Source organism: Chelonoidis abingdonii, chromosome 5 (assembly GCF_003597395.2).
Source record: "Chelonoidis abingdonii isolate Lonesome George chromosome 5, CheloAbing_2.0, whole genome shotgun sequence".
Lineage (NCBI taxonomy): Eukaryota > Metazoa > Chordata > Testudines > Testudinidae > Chelonoidis > Chelonoidis abingdonii.
Genome location: NC_133773.1, coordinates 7,795,929 through 7,815,832, shown reverse-complemented (window position 1 = coordinate 7,815,832; position 19,904 = coordinate 7,795,929). Strand labels below are relative to the sequence as shown.

Sequence of the window (19,904 nt, the reverse complement as noted above, 5' to 3'; positions counted from 1 at the left end):
AAGGAACCCTGACAGGCTGGCACTGGGGCATTGGAATGAGGTGCTGGTTGGAACAAGACCTCTGTCTTTCCAACACTGAGGGTGAGGGCAAAGAGCTGGGATGCTTCAGAAAACCTGTTGACGATGACCTGAAGTTCTTCATGTCTATGGGCCATCAAGGCGCAGTCATCTGCAAAAAGTGCCTTGAAGAGAAGTCTCCCCAGTGTCTTGGTCTTAGCACTGAGTCTTTGAAGATCCAAGAGGAAACCATCGAATTGGGAGTGGATGTATATCCCCTGATCCAAGTCACTTGTGGCATGGCTGAGCACATAGGCAAAGAATAAATTGAACAGCACTGGAGCAAATATGCAGCCTTGCTTCACTCCATTCGAGATTTTGAATGTGTCAGAAGAGTCACCATTGGAGAGCACTTGCATTGGTATGGGGTCATGGAGCAGATGGATGATTTGTATGAACCTTCTTAGGCAGGCCAGTTTATGTCGAATAACCCATAGACCCTCTCTGTTGACCATATCAAAAGCTTTGGTTAATTTGATGAAAAGTGCATAAGGTCCCTGTTCTGCTCTAAACATTTTTCCTAGCCTGCCTTACAAGAATCATATCCGTAGTACTACAACCTGATCTGAAACCACACTGTGCTTCTGGCAGATTCTCTTCATATGTTTGCAGTGAGTCTTTTCAGTAGAATATGAGCTAATATTTTCCCTGCTGTAGAGAGGAGAGCAATGCCTCTGTAATTTGCTCAGTCAGCTTTGCTGCCTTTGTTTTTGAGCAGTGATACAATAATAACATATTTAAAGTCTTATGGCATTTCTTCTTCCTCTCAAATGCTACTCAAGATGTCATGAAACACCTCGATGGCCTTGAGGCCTGCTGCTTTATACAGTTCTGCTGGAATACCATCCTTTCTGGACACTCTGCCAGAGTTCAATTTTTTGATGGCTTTCATGACTTCTTCAACTTATGGAGGGAGGTTAAGTTCCGCTTTGATGGGTTTCTCAGGTAACTGATCAACATCACGCCGATCGACCCTGGATGGCCTAACGAGTAGACTATTTAAGCGTTCAGCCCTTCTCTATAATTCCCTCCCTGTCTTTAATGAGGGCTATGCCGTCTGCCAACTGCAGGAGCGTTGCGCCAGATGTAGATTTTCTGTAGACTGCTTTGAGAGAGTCAAAGAACATCTCTGCATTGTCTGTATCCGTGTAATGCTGAACTTCTGCAACTTCTACCCATACTGTAAAACTGGGTTCAGGGCCTGGAATGTAAATGCTTGACACCAAGAAATAGATTTTGCTGTTGGAAAATCAACATGTCTGGATAGCATGGGTATAATTCTAACTCCATTAAAATAATCTAAAATTTTGCCATAGACTTTAACGTGACAAGAGGTTCACCATCGTTTGTAAGTGGGGTGTAGGACAATGTCTCTTGAATGTTTCTAGGCTGATGTTCAAAAGCTTCAGTCAACTATAAGAGGAGGTCCTGGGTGCTCAGCATTTTTGAAAATCAAGCCATTAATCTCAAGCGGAAAGGAGAAATATGGATTTCTGTGATATACTTTCTAAGTGGCAGTGCAGAATAATGGGGTTCTGTGAAAGAAAATTCTGAAGAGTCAGCCAATCCTCTGCTGATGAAAGTGACTGGTGACACCAGAATGCACTATGGACCCAAAGTGGTTATTAATATAAATGCATTATCTCATTAAAAGTGTCATTAGGATGTATCCTCCTTCAAAACCCTCCTTAAAACTCTTTCGCCATGAACACTACAACAAATTTGACAATAGTTAGGTAGCTGGTGTGTTGAGAGCACAGCCTATGATACTGACAGTAGTGTCTCATTGTTTCCTTGTACTCTCCTTTCTCTGTGTATCTGTCTGTTGTCTCTTGTCTTACACTTATATTGTTAGCTCCTTGGGGCAGGGACTGTCTTTTTGTTCTGTTTATAAGGCTCCCAGCACTGTGGAGTCCTGGGCCATAATATGATAAATAAATAATAATCTTGAGACCTTTGCTTTTCCCTGGGCTTTACTGCAAGATAATCATATCTGGAGCAATTCATAGCCTTGCATTGTCTATTTTTTTGCTCCAGTGCAAAATGGATGAGAAAGGATATCATTTGATCAGGTAGTATTTTATCCTACCTTTGCACAGTTGGACGTGACAGCAGAAGGGGCAGGGCAGTGGTTAATACGGCCTCTAATGCCACATCCTTCTGGTCACATCATTTTAGTAACAGGCCTCTAGATCACTTCCTAGAAAAAAGCCTGTGCTATATCTCTTTGATAGTTATGTGGTAAACCTAGGTGGGGTTGGGGGGAGACCCAGCAAAGACCTCTGAGTAGTGAGCTCCTTGGGGCTGCAAATTGCCAAAGTCACACAGGGTTGTCCTTGCAGCACAGAATAGCAGTAGATGTGGGTTTGATGCCAGGGCTTTCAGCACATGGAAAAACATCAAGAAAGGCAACTTTATCTGAAAAGGCAAATTAGTTGCTGAGGCTGGTGCTAATTGACGGTGGAGGTGTTTCATTATGAGGCAGGATTTTTTAGCAGCTAGTAACTCGTAACCATGAAAACACTAACCAGCAGAAGAAAACATTAGCTGTTTTTTTTTCCTCCTCACAAGCAGTAAATTTTGCTAACCAGTGCGCTGCTGGTTCCCATTTAAAAACATGCTAACTAAACACACCTAGGGCTAGCCGTGGTTAGCAACTGGGCTGCTCTTTTTAGTCAAGTGAAATCTTCACAGTCGATAGGGTCTGAGGACTGTAATTTACGAACCACAAGAATTGCTCAATTTAGTTTTCAGCCTAACGTGCATCCAGATTAATCCTTGGGAGTTCACAATGGGAGTGCTCTGTTTTACTTTGCAACCTAGGGCACAATGCACACGGCAGGAAGGATATAAGTTGTTAGTACAGTGAAGATTGTTTACTGACTGGAGAGATTTGAAATGTGATGCCCTATGTAAATCTCTTAACTGCACCTGCTGTGCCTGTGGATTTAGACACACCAGAGAATTATAGGTACCATGGCTCTACTGCTTAGCAATCTTATGATAGAGAGGAGCACAGAGGTGGTGATGGTGTGTTCTTTTAGAAACAGTAGCCCTGGTATGCATTAGACACTCTTCATTTTGGGTAAGCAATGTGGACTGTGCAACTAACTCTCACCTTATCAGGAACAGATCTCTTTGCTGTCCTGGGTCTAACTCTTAATTCTGGATCCAGTAGACACTGTAACTGCCAGGGATGTGTGGTTTCCTTTGTGTGTGTTCAGAGAAAAAAAATTCTCAGTTGGTCTGAATTCAAAGCTATTGATGAGAAGAACAGTTTTGCTGACATTCCCTGGCCAAAGGGAAAAATAATGGGTAGCTCTACTGTAGATTGCCTGCAGGGGTGAGGCGATGGGACAGTACTCTGCTTACCGGGTAGGATGAATTTGTAGATAGCTTGACAGCTCATGCAGCCTCACTGGAGCCCTTTCTCACTCTGTTTTTCTTCTTTGCAGGCCATGGTTGAGACAGTTAATAACCTCCTGCAGCCGCAGGCTCTGAACGCATGGAGAGACCTGACCACGAGTGACCAGCTGCGTGCAGCCACCATGTTGCTGGACACAGTGGAGGAAAGTGCCTTTGTGCTGGCCGATAACCTCCTGAAGTCGGACATTGTCAGGGAGAACACTGACAATATCCGTAAGTGACCAGAGCTATTGGAAACACCAAAGGTGGCCAGGGAGAGGAAGAGAGATAGAAACAGGGTTGGAATCCTGGGGAAAGCCCTGGTCCCATTCACGCCAATGGGGGCCAGGATTTCACCCTCTAGCTCCAGTGTAGTGCAGCTCACTTCATCTGAATTAAATTCAACCTCTCTTTCTCCATACGTGTTGAATAGGTGACTCTTCCTTTCCTGTTTGAGTGTCCCTCTGTCACCAACATCTATGGAATAAAGCATGAGGGTTGAATGGTGTTGTCTGCTTCCCCTCGGGTGCAACTTTCAATACCTTCCCTTCAGTAATGTTAATTCTTCCCTGTAGCTCTTTACTAATGGTAAAATCTAGGAGTTGCAAGCACTCAGCACTTTCTCACGATTTGGCCCTATCAGAGGGGTCCAGCCATGAACAAATTATTTTATGTTTTGTGTGTGGTATAACTGAATTGATGGCCTATAGATAAGGCTTCCCTTTTAGCCAGTAGGATTTAAAGATGTCAGTGTTGTAAGCAGTGGCAGAGCCATAGCTGGATGGACAGATTCAGCAGTGGAACCAATTGTGAACTGTGGTATGGCAGGACTCCATTGATAGTGAATTCTGGTATAGCCAGACTCCATTGATAGTAAACTCTTAGCTAGTGATTTATAGTGAAACAGAATGAAAGTTGCTGATTCGGTGCACTGCCTTGGAGAAATTACATTTCAGCAGGTACAGAACCCCTCTTTACAGCCAAAGCCTCAAGTCTTTCTCAAACAAAACTCCCTTTATTGTTATGAGTCATTATTTGCTAGGCTTCTGTGATGGCTGCATAACATTAAAAGACAGTTCCTAGATTTGGCTGACTAAGGTCTGAGTAAGAATTGCAGGTTTTGACTCCTAGTCACCCTATTTTGTGGGTTAGGTGTGTTATGATTTTCTATTACTTGTGTTTCACTGGTGCATGGAGGCCAGGGGCCCACTGGGCTACATGCACAAACATGTAACAAAGAGACAGACTCTGCGCTAAAGAGCATGAACTATGTTTTTCAAAAGAGACTAAAGGAGTTAGGCACCCAACTCCCATTGCATTTCAGTGGGACTTGGACACTTAAATCCCTCTCTTTTGGAAATCCCAGCCATAATCTACATCTGTTATATCAGTGAGCACACCAGCATACAAGGAGATGGTCCTTGATCTTACTTAATACAAATATATTCAATTGAATTCAAGTTTTTGTCTTTATTTAGCTGGCAGTTGTTTTTAATTAAAAAACAAGCGAGATGGAAAATGCCAGGCCTCCAGCAGTGCTCACGTAAAATGAGAACGGCCTTTCTTTTCATTTCTTTGAATGCAGATGCCGAGTGTCGATAAAAGCTACAGAATGTACCAAGAGCCAGTGGCAAACTACCAACACTTTCAGATTTCCATGTTAATTGTCTTTAATATTCTTGGGTGCTTGTTTACATGAACTCGTTGTCTTTGTCTACAACAGAGACTACATTTTATCTGCTATTTTTTTAAAATTATGTTTAAACCTTTGTCAGGGAAGAAATAAGTAGAAGTCTAAAGCAGAGTCTAGGATGAAACACTGTACATGGATTCTAGTGTTTCCATTTTATCTGGAAAACAGTTTTATAACTTAGCTGGATATAATTATTTTAAAATAGTGATTTTTTTTCCTCTGTGTTACAATTGGGTAGCTCACTTCTCTCTTGCTAACAGAACTGGAAGTTGCCAGGCTAAGCACCGATGGGAATTTGGAAGACCTGAAATTTCCACAGAACCTGGGCCACGGAAGCGCCATCCAGCTGTCGGCAAATACATTGAAACAAAATGGTCGAAATGGTGGGTGCTGAATTTTGAGGCCTTTCACACATTTTGATTCGGGTCACCAATGGGTTACCCTTAAAAGTAGCCTGTAAAGTATAGAATAAGTAATGAATGACAGTTCTAAGCATGTTGCAGACATGAGCCTTAGAAGCTGTAGTCGTTATAAGCACATCCGTTGAAGGCGTTATAGAGAGTTATAATATCAGTAAAAGGTGTTATTGATGATGATTGATTGCAGTAGCACCTAGGAGCCCTGGTCATGGACCAGGATTCCATGGTGCGAGGCACTGTACAGACTCAGGTCAAAAAGAAAATCCCTGCTCCAAAGAGCTTGCAGTGTAAGTAGAGCTGTAGCAAATGCCTTTTGTTCTGCATTTGTACAGTCCCTGGTCCATGGCTAGGGCTTTAGGCATTCTGATAATACAAATAAATAAACTATACTCGCAACAGTAATACGTAGCCTATTGACCAGTTGGATTCTATAACAAGTGATTAACTGTTTATTATGATATCTATTAAGCATTTGTTAACTATATAAACTCTTAATGAACATACCCTTGATGTAAAGTGTGACTTTATCTTACTTTGCTGAGATGCACATTTTTAAATCTCCTTCTCTCCTGGCTCTATCTGAGGAAGGCAAAAAGCCTACAAAGCCGGATCCACTTTTTCTCAAGGTACATGCACACAGGAAGCAGCAGCAAGTCTCAGAGCCCGGTCTACAAACTCTGACTTGTGAGGCTCATACTAAATGGCACTAAAAATTACTGTGTTGGCACTAAGGCAAGAGCTTGGGCGTTAAGCCCACCCCTTGTCCTAGCCTTCAGACCCTGAGCTGGAACAGCGACATGGCTATTTTTAGCACCGTAGCACTTGAGTCTGTAGAGCCAGGCTCTGAGAGTCGCTGCTGTGGGTTGCTACTTGCCATACAGACGTACCCTTAGTGGCCAGCCAGGCCTTACCAGATCCTGCTACATCTAGGTGTTTGAATTGCGTGCAGAGATCTAGTGATTCATTCTGCAGCCCTCAGATTTGTTTCCCCTGCTTAGAAGCAATGCCAGCAAATCCTGTCCTGCAGCAGAAACAGGGGCGCCTCATGCACAAAACTGATCACGCCAATCTAGTAGCCCTGCACTTATGTGGGTATATTGATAATCAGTCATTTGGAGTTCTTTCATAAGGTGCCTTGTAAATCTTGCTTTAGTGCATATGGATTAATGTTAAAATAGTAACTACATTTTCTTCCCAACTCTGTGATGTCCTAATACTTTACAGATCTTTTCCATTACTTTGACTGGAGCTTCTGAAATAGTCAATGTTATGTATTTCTTTTTTACTTTTGAGCATCTATAAAACCTGTGGTGCACCAGACATGTTTAATATTAATTAACTGCCCCATGTCCTTGACTGCATACTAAATCAGCTGATTGGAAATCTCTTTTACTGCCGAGTGACTGTCAGTCTTTGCAAGTGTCAAGGCTCTGTAAATGTGCACTGATTTCGTAAATCACGCTGCAAGTGGGTCAATGGGGAATGATGCTGAGCCTCAGTGGTTAGTTAGCATCTGTTGCCTATGGTGAGAAACTTACATAGGATAAAAGATTTATTTGAAAAACAGTTTTGAAGTACTGCACTGTACGAACATTTGAAAGATGGCGAGGGGTGAGGGAAGCTCAGCAAATGATAACAACACAAAAAGCCAACACACCAAAAAGGAATGATTAAAAGTTATGAATTGAAATCCTCAGTGTCTCTATCTGTAAAGCTTATGAGCCTCTTGATATGCTATAAATTAAAGATGATGTTAGATGGGAGCGGTCTTTAAGTTGCGAAGTTGTTCATTTCTAGTTCAGTTATTTGAGCAGAAATATTTGTGTATCTATCTGTGTAGATCCACTGTAGCCCAAGCCATGAAGTGCCAGGCTCTGTTTGTACTATAGGGCTTGACAAATTTCTGTTGATGAGAGCCATTAAAGTAAAAACTCTGCTCATTTATTTTATTGTTCTGTAATGAGTGTGTATTCTGTGGGGGTTGCTTTTAAACATTAGCCTGCATGTGTGCTTGTAAATGCGACAGTACTTTGATCATTGGAAAATAGGCAAAATATAATGCAATGGGATAATATAAAGCTAGGGAACCGAGGTTAAACTATTAAGAATATTGAAGACTCTGAGCCTTGGTCTTGCAGAGATCAATGGGAGTTTTCCACTTCAGTGACATCTAGGTTTATCCCCGAAATTGTAGGATTAAAAGAGAGTATTTAACTGGGTGAAATCCTGGGCTTATTGAAGTCAATGGCCGAACTTCAATGGACTTCAGTGGGGCTAGTATTTCACCATGTGTGGTTGGACTTTAGAAATCTGTAGGGAAAGAGAAACTCTTTATAAAAGCTTTAGAAGACAGAAGAGAAATCCGCATTACATGCTGCTAAGCCTGGTGACCAGAATAGACTTGGACTCAGCTGCACTCAGATGTTACAGCCTAGGACTGTGATAACATTTTATATTCTTTCAGTAGATCAGAATTTCTCTTTAAACTACTTGGCATTCTTTTTCCCCTGGCAAACAGGAGTAGCCCCCAAAAGGCAAAGTAACACTGTGCTTTGCTGTTGTGAAGACAGTGATCACTGTTGAGAAGGGTCGTTGATACCACTAGCTGGTTTACCCGATGTGGCAGATATATCCGAATTTTGTCTGACGTTATTAGCTCCACTTTGGAAGTGGTAACAAAGGGATTCACCAAAAGACTAGATCCTTATCTGGTGTCAGTCGATATAGTTCTGTTGTTGTCAGTGGAACTGCCTCAGTTTACCCCAGCTGAGGGTCTGGCCTAAAGCTATGAAATATATTTGGAAGCAGTAATACCAGTCTCTCATATTTAGGCACTTCTGTTCACCCTGAAGTCTCCCCAGAACACAGGACATTGGAAAAATCACTAGACAATTAATATAGAAAGGGCATTTCAATTTTTGTAAAGTTTATTTTAGTTACAATAAATAATCTTCAAACAAGATCCCCATATTGTATTGTTATTTCAAGGCTATCTACCTTCTCCTCTGGCACAATCAGGTGCAAATACATTGACCTCATTGTCGTTACTGCATGGCCGAGTGGACAGATCACTGGACAGGGGCATAGGGCACTTGGATTTTACTCTTGGCTCTTCCTGACCTTTAAAATGTGAATAATGACACTGACCTGCTTTGTGAAGTGCTTTGAGATCTACTGGTGAAAAATGCTGTATAAGTGCTGGGGAGTATTGTCCCACTGGGGAATTTTCCCTCAAGTCTTCAATCAGACTTTGTTCCCCATGGCAATTGCCGTCCTCACATTATTAGGCCATTGTGATAGTGTGCCTTGAAATCACACAAGCTGGGAAATGTACCATCATAGCTGCCCAATCCAGGAGTGGAAAGACTTTTTAAAAAAAATAATACTAATAATTATAAAGGAAAACTAACTCACTGCCTTCCTTGTTTTAAGATCTTTGCAATGATGGACAAAAAAAAGTAATAAAGCAAATTGCTTCAGTTAGGGACCAGTTTGCTGGTAGTGTGGGTTTTATGCAACATCTCTAGCAATGGAATTAAATGGAAAGGGAGAAAACCTGGTTGAAAAATATATCTCGTTATAACTAACATTTCACACTTTTTTTCTTTTCTTTTTTTTCTTTTTTGTTGCTGATTGTTCATGGGTAATTTCTGACCCACTCCTGCCCCCCCTCTCTCTCCCCCCACAGTCTGGAATGGAAATAGGGTTAGGTTGTTCAACAAGTTGCTCCCTGTGGCTTAGGTTGTCCCTTTACAGTGTGCCCCAAGGATGAGAGTGGCACTGCCCAAGGGGCAGAGCAGACAACAAAGGGTCATTTGTAGACACCCAACTCCTCTCTGCTCCTTCTTGCTATGAGGAGTAAGCTACTTCACCTCTTTTCCATGGAGCAGGTTATTCCCACATATGCCACAAGCTGGAGTCCCTCCCAGTTCCCCATCTCCCTTCATCTTCTTCCTGCCCACTTGCTCACAGAGAGAAGTATCAGATACACAGCTCTCCCCTCCCTTGGACAACTTGATGGGCCACATAGAGTTCTGGTATTTGCAGTCACAGTGGGAGTTGAGTTTTCTGCACCAGGCCTCAGTGCTTTCAACCCCTGACTTTTTGTTGCATTCACAGAGTGAGCCAGTGATACATTATCCCTTCAGCAACACAGGCTGGACTGTTCCCAAAGTGCACACAGCTCTTTGTTTCAGCAGAGTAGACAAAATGGAGGAAGTCATAGCTAACAGAACGCTTTGCTTGGAAGGGACAGTTGTTACCTCTAACACAACTTCTGGGCTGGACAGGTCTGATCTCTAACTCCTCTCTGCACCTTGCAGGTGAAATCAGGGTGGCTTTTGTGCTGTATAACAACCTGGGCCACTATCTCTCCACGGAGAACGCCAGCATGAAGTTGGGAACAGAGGCCATGTCAACCAATCACTCCGTCATAGTCAACTCCCCCGTCATTACAGCAGCAATAAACAGAGAGTTCAGCAATAAGGTTTATCTAGCTGATCCTGTGGTGTTTACAGTCAAGCACATCAAGGTACGGCAGCGTGGGGGCATCAGGAAACCACACATTTAAAGAGATTTTAATTTTATTTCTAAAGCTAATACAGCAAAAGTTCTGAAGTTTGGCCACCTGAAGCACTCAGTAGCCTTGGATTAAATTTTGACTTAAGTGTTTGTTACTTTGTGCCTAATGTTTTATAGATAATGTGTCTTTTACATTGTACTAATCAGGGTCTCTGTTGTGTGGAAGCCCCCATCATTCAGTTGCTAACTCATGTCACTCCATAATTAAAAGCTAACAATATATTAAAATGGTCCAAAATATTATTTTATCATGGTGGCAGGGGATATTAGAGGGAACAGGATTTCAGTGAAAGAGGACAGTTAGCCCTCCATTAGCCAAGTAATGTAATTGCAAAAGTTGATTGCTTAAAGCAATTAATTTCTCTGCTCTGCAATGCAAATGAAGCAATCTGGTTCTGAAGAGTTGAATTTAGTCTGTGGTTGAAATTAATCAAGAACAAAGAACTAATTTGGCAGTAACAAAGAGAGCAGCAACAATCTAACTTTCTCTGGCATGTACAATACTTGACATATAAACTGTTGCTGATTGTTTATATGAAATTAAAGGGTAAGAGTTACAAACTCTGGGAAAAGAGAGTGCATTTAGAAATCTCAGAAGCCATTAGAATTTTTATGGCATTTATTCCTTGCTTTCTGCAGCAGTCAGAAGAAATTTTCAACCCTAACTGTTCATTCTGGAACTATTCAAAACACACGATGACAGGGTATTGGTCGAAACAAGGGTGTCGGCTCCTGACCACAAACAAGACACACACCACATGTTCCTGTAATCATCTCACCAACTTTGCAGTCTTGATGGCACACGTGGAAGTCAAGGTAGGCACTACAAATCCCGGGGCTGCATGATTAGTACAATATTGCTTTGTTGCTGGGAAGACATAAACATTTGGTGAGGTTGCTGTCTGAAGGCAATTCCAATCATAGAACCTGTAACTCTGCCCAGCTTGTTTGTATGTCTCTCCTGTTAACTTCAGTGGGAGCTGAGCACAAGTATCCCAGGGCTGTGGCTGTCCCATAGTATGACCAGCTGCCAAATGAGATGAAGAACAGGGAGCAGTGAGCTTCAAAATGCTGGCTGTGGGTGCTGCACCCAAACCCATGAAGACAGAGAGCTCGTGGCTGCAGTCTTTGCTCATGTGGGGTCTGACTGTGCCCTGGAGACCCAGCTTGGCAGTGTGGCTGGTGGGGAGTAGCAGGAGGGATCTGCCTTGCTGGGTCTTCTTGCATCCTAAAGATCTCTGTGATGCTGACTGAGCTCTTTGGGGTGTGTGGCTTACTGCCTCCTATGCAGCCAGTTAGCACCTCTGGCCAGTGCACGGGGGCAGAACTATGCCTCTCTCCCTCACCCGGTGGCAGCCTGCATGCTCCTGTAAGTCACTGCTTGGAATTCTGCCTGTCTCTGTTTCAGGCTGCGCAGGGAAGGGGAAGTTCTTTTCACCCTCCTTGCCACATGGCACACTCCCGTTTTGGCCAGGTGGTCCACGGTTAGCCTCATTGACTTCAGTGGAGTCACTTGCTTTGAGACGGATGGCGTAACCCTTACTCACGCCAGTAGGGCTTTTACTCATGTGAATCGTCCCGTTGATAATGATAGAACTACCTGTGTCAGGAACTGCTCCTCAGTGTGCTCATGGCTTGTAAGGTGGAGACGTCCGCTTAGGGTTGATGCACGCACAGGCGAAAGGTTGAGTTGGTTCTTACATTATCTGAACAGGTTTGCCCATCTGTACTGGAGATGGATACTCTGGAGAGAAGGACAAGGTGTGCTATTTCTAACATTGTAGCTGAGCTTGTAAAACAAGTTATTAGCCCAGTTTCGATTACTGTTCTTTACAAGGGAATACCTCATTTTAGTCTCTATATATGGATAAGTGAATCAAGGCTCAAAGATCGTTTTAGAGGAAAATCAGTTTTTGTCTTTGTTTTGCTTCTTGTGACTAAACATTTGCTCATATTTTTTTTAAAACGCATACATTCTGCAAGCTACAGGCAGGACAATGATGCATTTAGTAGCCTGTATTAAACAATTCAGCTTCATTTTCAAGCCCGCTACAGTGCATGTGCAGTAGCTACTTTTCACAACAGTTTTATTGAGCCACCAGCCCATAGTGATAATGTTACGATCGAATGGCACTGGTGCCTCTGGTACTGAATACTGTCCAAGTGACTAATGGATCCGGTATATTGCCAATGTAATGTATGAATCATAATGACGGCATTGACATTGTATTGGGTCTGAAGGAGTTTGTCACATCAAACAATTATATTGGATGATGTTCTTTATTTTTTTTTTCAGTGGTGGTATCTTTTATATTAACTAATCATTGCAATGCTATTGTGTATTGAGCATATTAGGCCCTGTTTCTGCAATTAGATGTATAGGGAGTCCCCTTGGCTTCAGCGGAGCTCTGCCTGGATGCCGGGTTCTGTCCACACAGGTCCAATTGCAGGGCTAGGGCTCTGTTTTGCAAACAGCATCTTCCTTACAAACTCTACGAAGAGAGTGAGATAACTCAGGACAGTTCAGAGCTGCTGCCATAACTACAGAGATGTAACCGCAAATGTATCCAAGGAACTTCTGAATATTTGTCCAACATTGTTCCTTTGTCTGCTTTTGTTTTTATGATTTTTCTAAAGAGAATTTAAAAGCATTGCATTCAAATATGCATTAAGGCTGTCTTCTGAATGACAGAAGCCATGCAAAATTGAAACAAGGAACCGGCAGGTCTTTTAACAGTCATGTAGCACACTTGTTGCGACAGGGTGCAACTGGGCAGAGCTGGATAGGTTGAGGATAAAGGGCGAGAGAGTGCTGCCAGTTACATGGATAAAGTTCCCATTGGCTTCCATGGGACTTGCTGCTATGCAATGAAGAGCAGAATTTGGCTTTACATTACTTCAGTGACTGCCTGGGACTGACCAGCTAAAGACAAATCGAAGGTCTGTTTTTAGCTTGAAGAATGAGACTATTCAGTACAAATGTTTACAGATGAACACAGTTCTGCTGATCAAGTTTAGTTTTATGTAGACTGTCTGGAATTGTTTGGAATTACTAAAAGAGGAGTTCAGGTCCTTCCTCAGCACAGACATCCCATGTGGCCATGGGCAAATCCCTTCCACATTCTGTCTCTCCATTCCTCATCTGTTACACGGGGAACATTACCTCAAAGGAGTGTTGCGAGGGTATATACATTACACATGCTGAGGAGCTCAGATACCCCAATAATGGAACCATATAAGTATAATGGAGCCTTAGATAATATAACCTAGCTCTTATGTAGAGATTTTCTTCAATAAATCTCAAACTGCTTTACCAAGGAGGTCTGTAACATTATCCACATGTTGCAGACAGGGAAACTGAGGCACAGAGAATGCAAGTGATTTGCCCAAAATTACCCAGTGGCCTAGTTGGGAATAGAATCCAGATCTCCTGAGTTCCAGTCCGGTGCCCTGTCCGTTAGGCAGCACCCCTTAGACTGATTCCCATCATGTTAGTTTCTCTTGTATGTTAACTAGTCAGTTTTCATGGCTGCAGAGTCATGTTCATTTTTTATTTGGCTATTGCCAAAACGCTGATGCTACCATGGTAAAGTCAGCTCTGTTTTGTTGACTCTGACCTAGAAGGGCAGCTTGTTTACATCTCTCTGGTTCATAGATCATTACAGTCTAAGTTTAGCTGCAGTGTGGAAGGGAATTGGTCTGATGGCTTCATGTGTATGTTAAATAGGATGCAGGATAAAATACAAGGGAGCGTTTGGTGCAGAATAATTTTGTGGGCAATGAATAACTTTTCAGAGCATGATCCTTCAGGATAGATGTTAAAGTAAAGGAGACAGCATAGGATTTGCTGTTGTGTCTGTCCAAGAAGCATGGACTTCAGGGTTCCAAGTGCCAGTCACGTAAGAAAGGTCTCTGTTTTCAGCATAGCACTTGGGTTGTTGTTAACAGGTGTTCTCCTCCACCTGCACATCATGTGAATCAAAAGGGAAACCAGATTCTGTCTGGCTACCCTGTGCCTTTCAGGCACAGCCTCCAGGAAGGGAGTGGTCCGGAGAAGCATTGCCTCGGGGCAGTAGAATGTTGATGGACAGCGCACACGCTGCTGCGAGTACCCTTGTATGCAGCTTACTCCCCATACCATGGCCCAGAACACTGGGGAGAGACGTGGCTCCCCTTCCCCCTACATGCGCTTGGGGTAATAGGACGAGTGAGGGCCCAGATCTCCTGGAAGCAGAGAGATTCAGCTTGGTCCTTATGGAGGAACACTAGGTTTGGCAGATGTTATGTTCATGGCACACACAGAGAAAAGTTAGATTAAAACCAAAATGCACTTGCTGGAAGGTAACACTGCTTCATTTCTTAGAATTTAGAATGTTAACACACAAGAACTTCAAACCAGAGAGAGACAATGCAGGCTGCTCTCTAAAAAACAAAAGAGACAACTTACTCTACCTTACTCTAGGTTGGCCTTAGACAGCCTGACTCCTCTGATTCCATACTCCCCTGGAGAGCCTCCTACCCTGCAAGCAGGACCCGGAAACTCCTTAGGATTTGAATTAGCATCTTATAATTTTTACAGTTTTCAGTATACCATCAATGTCTCCTTATATCCTCACCTGGCTACCTGAAATATCCTACCTAATGATAGAGAATACAGCATATCACAGGGAACAGATATCTGAGCCCCTCTTCTTAGTTTAAAGTCGACAGCACTACGATTTGACAAATGTCACTTCTGGCCATGAATTAGCTCCCTCCCTAGTGCAATGGTAATGCTGTGTGTTCCTCCAAAGGAGAATCCTGCAGACATTCCATGAGTTATGGGCTGTGCTTTAATTATCAGCATACGGGGGGTGGAGGGGGAGAGGCAGGGACTCTGATTCATTCAGTGAATGATTGATAGCCTTCTGCTTCTCTATTCAGTCATAGCTATATGTCGGTGTCTTAAGGAAAAACAAATATCAATGGCTGACCATTAGAGCTGTGATTTATCTGTATGTCTTAAGACTGGGAGTTGATGGGATCAATTCCAAGCTTAACAGGACTCTACTCAATTAAGAAGAAAGATTTTTTTTAAAGATGCTATCTGCCTATTAGAGTTAGTTGAGCCTGGAGCTGACTTTATTCATCAAATTCAATGAGCTCCTTGCCAAGTTTACATGACTTTCCAAGATCCTAGGACTCTGGAAACAGCAGAATCTCCCCAGATGCTCCCTCAATTTAAAAAGCACTGAGTTGGGTGCCCTTTCTTCCATACATAAGACTGAGGAATAACCCTGTGCCAGGCCATCTCCTCCAGGCCTCTGGAACATAATACATGGAGTGAGGATAATCACACAAGCTGACTTCGTTCCCAGCAGGATATCTTTTGACAGGCATGTCAGGCAGTCCCCCACGGCAATTGCACTTTTACAAGTCATGGTGTGAATTTCCAGAAATGCATGCTGTAATTCAGAGAAAACTCATGTCACATAAGAGTTGGAAATATTGTGGTGTCTCTGCACAGAAGTATAAAATAATGACGTGCTAGTTATGAATGATCATTTATATGGTAGCATCACTGAGAGATCAGGGCCCCTTTGTGCTAGGTGCTGTACAAATATAATAAATGACAGGCCCGGCCTCAAAGAGCATACAGTCTAAAGAGACAAGACAGAGTCATGTTGGGAGGGGAGACAGAGACACTCGGCACATTAGTGACAGAGCAGGAATAGAGTCTCTTCTGTTCCAATCCAGTATCCTATCTGTGGTTCACATTGCCTGCTGTTACTCAGAGCTCTTCCACTGATTCATAATATCTTTGTCAGGTTTAAAAATGATGTTTGCCATCCTGGTTATCTGACTATTGTACTCTCCATCTACATAACGTAGCATGAGTCTACCTTATGGAACCAGAATATTTCCTGTCTTTCAGATCATGTACCATTGAAAATTAAAATTTTCATTTCTCGTTTAGATGCCTTCAGACTTCCAAATAAATCAAACACCTTTCCATCAGATTACAAATAACTTTGGATGGTTTTATACAAAAATTATTACAAGCAAATGCATGGATCTGTAAGAAGTTATTATGACCTTTAGATGCAGTAAGACTACAGTAGTTCTTATACCCTGGAAGAAAGCACCTGGTTAAAGGACATAAGCCATTCTACCTGTGTAACAGCTACAAAATTATCCTTCAAAATTTGCAAGCTGATTTTCATAAAAGCAAGTACTTTGCATCATAATGACCATAGCAGATGCATCTTAAATGTACCATGGGAAAAATATACAACCAAAACACTAGTTAAATGCTCGTGGGAAAATCCATTAAAGAAGACCCAACTGTGTGAGTAAGAGTAGCTCAGCAATGTGTACTGTGCTCTACAAGTCGCTATTCCAACAAGATGCTTTAAGTGCAGCAATTTTTGTGAAGCTTTAAAATATTATACTGTGCTACGCATAAATTACATCATCATCATCATCATTAATTATTTTGGAAGTCAAGGAACCAGGAGAGTTGGGGAGAGAAATGAGAACAAACATTTATAAAGTCTAAGTGGAACGTGTGGGTCTATTGCCTAAAACCAATTTCTGAATTTCGGATCTAAAGAACAGGCTAAACTCATCCCTCAGTCAGACATACATTAACGTTAGTGGGGTTGATGGGCAGTATCAAAAAGCAGAATTAGACCCAGAGTCTAGAACAGGCAGCATACAAGCTGATTTTCAGTGGCACTCACGCTGCGTGGGTCCTGGTCACCAGTCTGGGGGGTTCTGTATTTTAATTTAATTTTAAATGAAGTTCTTAAACATTTTAAAAACCTTATTTACCTTACATACAACAATAGTTTAGTTCTATATTATATACTTATAGAAAGAGACCTTCTAAAAACGTTAAAATGTGTGACTGGCACACGAAATCTGAAATTAGAGTGAATAAATGAAGACTCGGCACAGCGCTTCTGAAAGGTTGCCGACCCCTGGTCTAGAACATGTTAAAATATCAGAGCTAAATTCTAAAGCTGCTGCATTGTACATTGAACAGGGCAAAGGGCTTTTGCACCTCCTAAAGGGTTAAGTCTCTGCAGAAGAGTTTTATTACGCTGACTTATTCAAAAATGTGTTAAACAAGGAGTGTTTCAATTAAGCAGAAAAGTTATTAAATCAGCTTGTCTTCAGTGGGTTTTTTAAATGAAAAATAAAAGACTATTTGAGCATGTGTCAAGAACAGGAACCAGGGAACTTAATGGAATCAGCAAATTAAGAGATGTAAGAGACATATTCAGTAATCCATTACATCCCTTTGCCAGTAAAGAATTGTCACTTACAGAATATTGTGGGGTGATTTGTCTAGCTTCCCTTGGGAAAATTACTCAACCCTTATTGTTAAGAAAATACAGTCTACTCTTCTGACTAAATTTTCATGGAAGCACAAAAATTGCAGCTGGAAAAACTGAAATTGTCATGTAATCTATCTCTACAGTGTCAAGACATAATTGTATGCAATAGCATATCCTGAGCATTACATCACTCCAGATATAGTCCTTATAACAGTTCTCCTGGGTACCCAATGTTCAGTCTGAAAGATCATACCGTTTCCAGATATACAGCCAAGATTTTTCTTTGTTCCTATTAGTCCTACTTCTGTCTGACTGAACTGCTCTAAAGATCTCCTCTTTCTCCTGGGTGTTTGCACCATTTAGACCTCATATCCCTATGCATAGTCATTTTTTGGGTGTCCAGCTGGGGACACTTTGGGCCTGATTTCAGAGGCTCTGAATCTGAGTCCTTCCCATGCTGCCAGATAATGCCTAGAGTATGAACAAGGCTCCACCATCCCCGTCTATCCTGGGTCACTATTTGCATGCCTTCTACATTGTTAAGAATCATAAGCTGTTGGGTGCTTTTTAAAAGAGATCAGCTCTAGGAATTGTTTGGGGAAAGTTCTCTGGCCTGTGTTCTACAGGAGGCCATCAAAGATGATTACAGAAGCTACCCTTCTGGCCTTGCAATCTATGAATACATTTTCCTTCTCTGAGTAGTGTTCAATGGAGGGATTCGTTCAGTTGGCCCCCTTGTATGTCCCTTCAGCTGCCCAATAGTACAACTGCCATGGCAGATGCTCTGGCTTCATTCTTTATACAGCTCCCAGATATTTCCATCTTCTTTTCTGGATAACTTCAGATATAAGGGAGTGTTGAACTCTGACAAGTGTCGGCACTTGGTATATATTTATTCAGTATAATACCTAGTGTTGTCCTGGAGCAGTTGCTGTCACAGGCATTTAGATATCATGTGTACTTTTGGTGTATTTCCAGCTTTCACATCCATAGGCTAAGATGGAAATACTATTTGAGTTAAAGAGTCGTAATTTGGGCTGCAAGTTGTAGACTTCTGGTGACCAATCACTGTGTAAGCTGATGAATGCAGCTGCCACCTTGCCAGTTTGTGCCATTATTTTCTTCTGGACGGCCCCATGAGCTTGTGCTTTACTGACTTGGGCACTGCCGGGCTTCTCATTAGACTTGGTTTTTCATGACTGATTATGAATCCCATCTGTTTTGCAGTACTGGACAGTCTTTCGGTCTTTGCTTGAACTTTGGTTGAGCTGCCACTTAGAAAAGCTATCTCATCAGCAAAATCTAGATTTTACAGTGTATTGCTGTGAGCTATGCAATGACTGTGTTGTATCCTTCTACACTTTGTCTCCCAATGAAGTCAATGGCAATGCCAAACAGTGGAAGTAAAGAGAACCATCATCCTTGGAGACCAGTGTCTGTGTTGAACCATTCACTCAGGCCTGCATTTACTTTCACATGCTGCATCTTGATAGAAAGCCTCGATGCTGTTAACTATTTTCATTGGCATATCACAGTGCTTCAGGATGTTCCAGAGTGAATTGCAATGGTGCCAAGCTCCCACAATTCCAACGGAAATAAAAACAGATCTGCAATGGGCTCGTTCTTATGTTGGGCACCCAAAAATAGAGACAGCATCCTAAAATCAGTAGCCATTTTAGAACATGTTGACCATGGTGTTTAATTCTTTTAATCTTTCCTTAAAAATCAATGTCTTGGGCATTGCGTGTGTCGCCTTTCTCTGGACTCCTTGTTTGCACTCTTGAATACCAGAGTGCCCCAAAGAGCCAGACGCAATGTTCTAGCTGCACTCTGGCCTGTGCTCTAGAAAGAGTTGTTGTGGCTTATTGATAATTGGAGGATTATTATTATTTATTCCAACTGCAGCTGCACAAAGGAAGCAAGGCCTCTTGTGTACCCCCAACCTGTGAAGTGGTACTGTCCAATAGTACAATGACTTTCTGTGCTATTTTATCATATTGCAAGCTCATATCTAATTACTTACTATGCTCTCTCTCTCCCCTATGTCCTTTTCAGCAGAGCTATTTTGCATGTATATCCCTCTCACCTGCATCTCTGTTTCTGTGTAGTTTCTCCAGATGTCTTAGCTTGTATTTTTTCCAGGGAGAGCTCTGTTATTTCCTTTCCATATTTCTAACCTCTCTGTCCCTTTGTATTATTTATGTGCTCTTCAGTACTGAAGACATTAGTCCCCGAGTCCTTCTCATGCATGGATAGGCTCGGCAGAACTCAGCTTTTATTTTTTATGATGATGATGGATAATATCAATGTTTACTTTACAATTTTTTTTTCATTTTTTATCTATTTACATTTTTCCAGTTGCATAACACTATTGTTTTTAAGCATTTTTTTCTATTTGTATCCATATAAATGTTCACAGTTTTGGGA

General features: G+C 42.0%; 1 protein-coding gene across 1 annotated transcript in view; it reads left to right on the top strand.

Annotated features, from left to right (window-relative positions):
- The window catches only part of ADGRL3 (adhesion G protein-coupled receptor L3), an 836,368-nt gene that overhangs the window by 692,167 nt on the left and 124,297 nt on the right, over positions 1-19,904 (top strand). Inside the window, 4 exon segments of the mRNA XM_075066059.1 lie at positions 3,513-3,696; positions 5,416-5,538; positions 9,897-10,105; positions 10,795-10,971. Coding sequence (XP_074922160.1) covers positions 3,513-3,696; positions 5,416-5,538; positions 9,897-10,105; positions 10,795-10,971 — 693 coding nt within the window.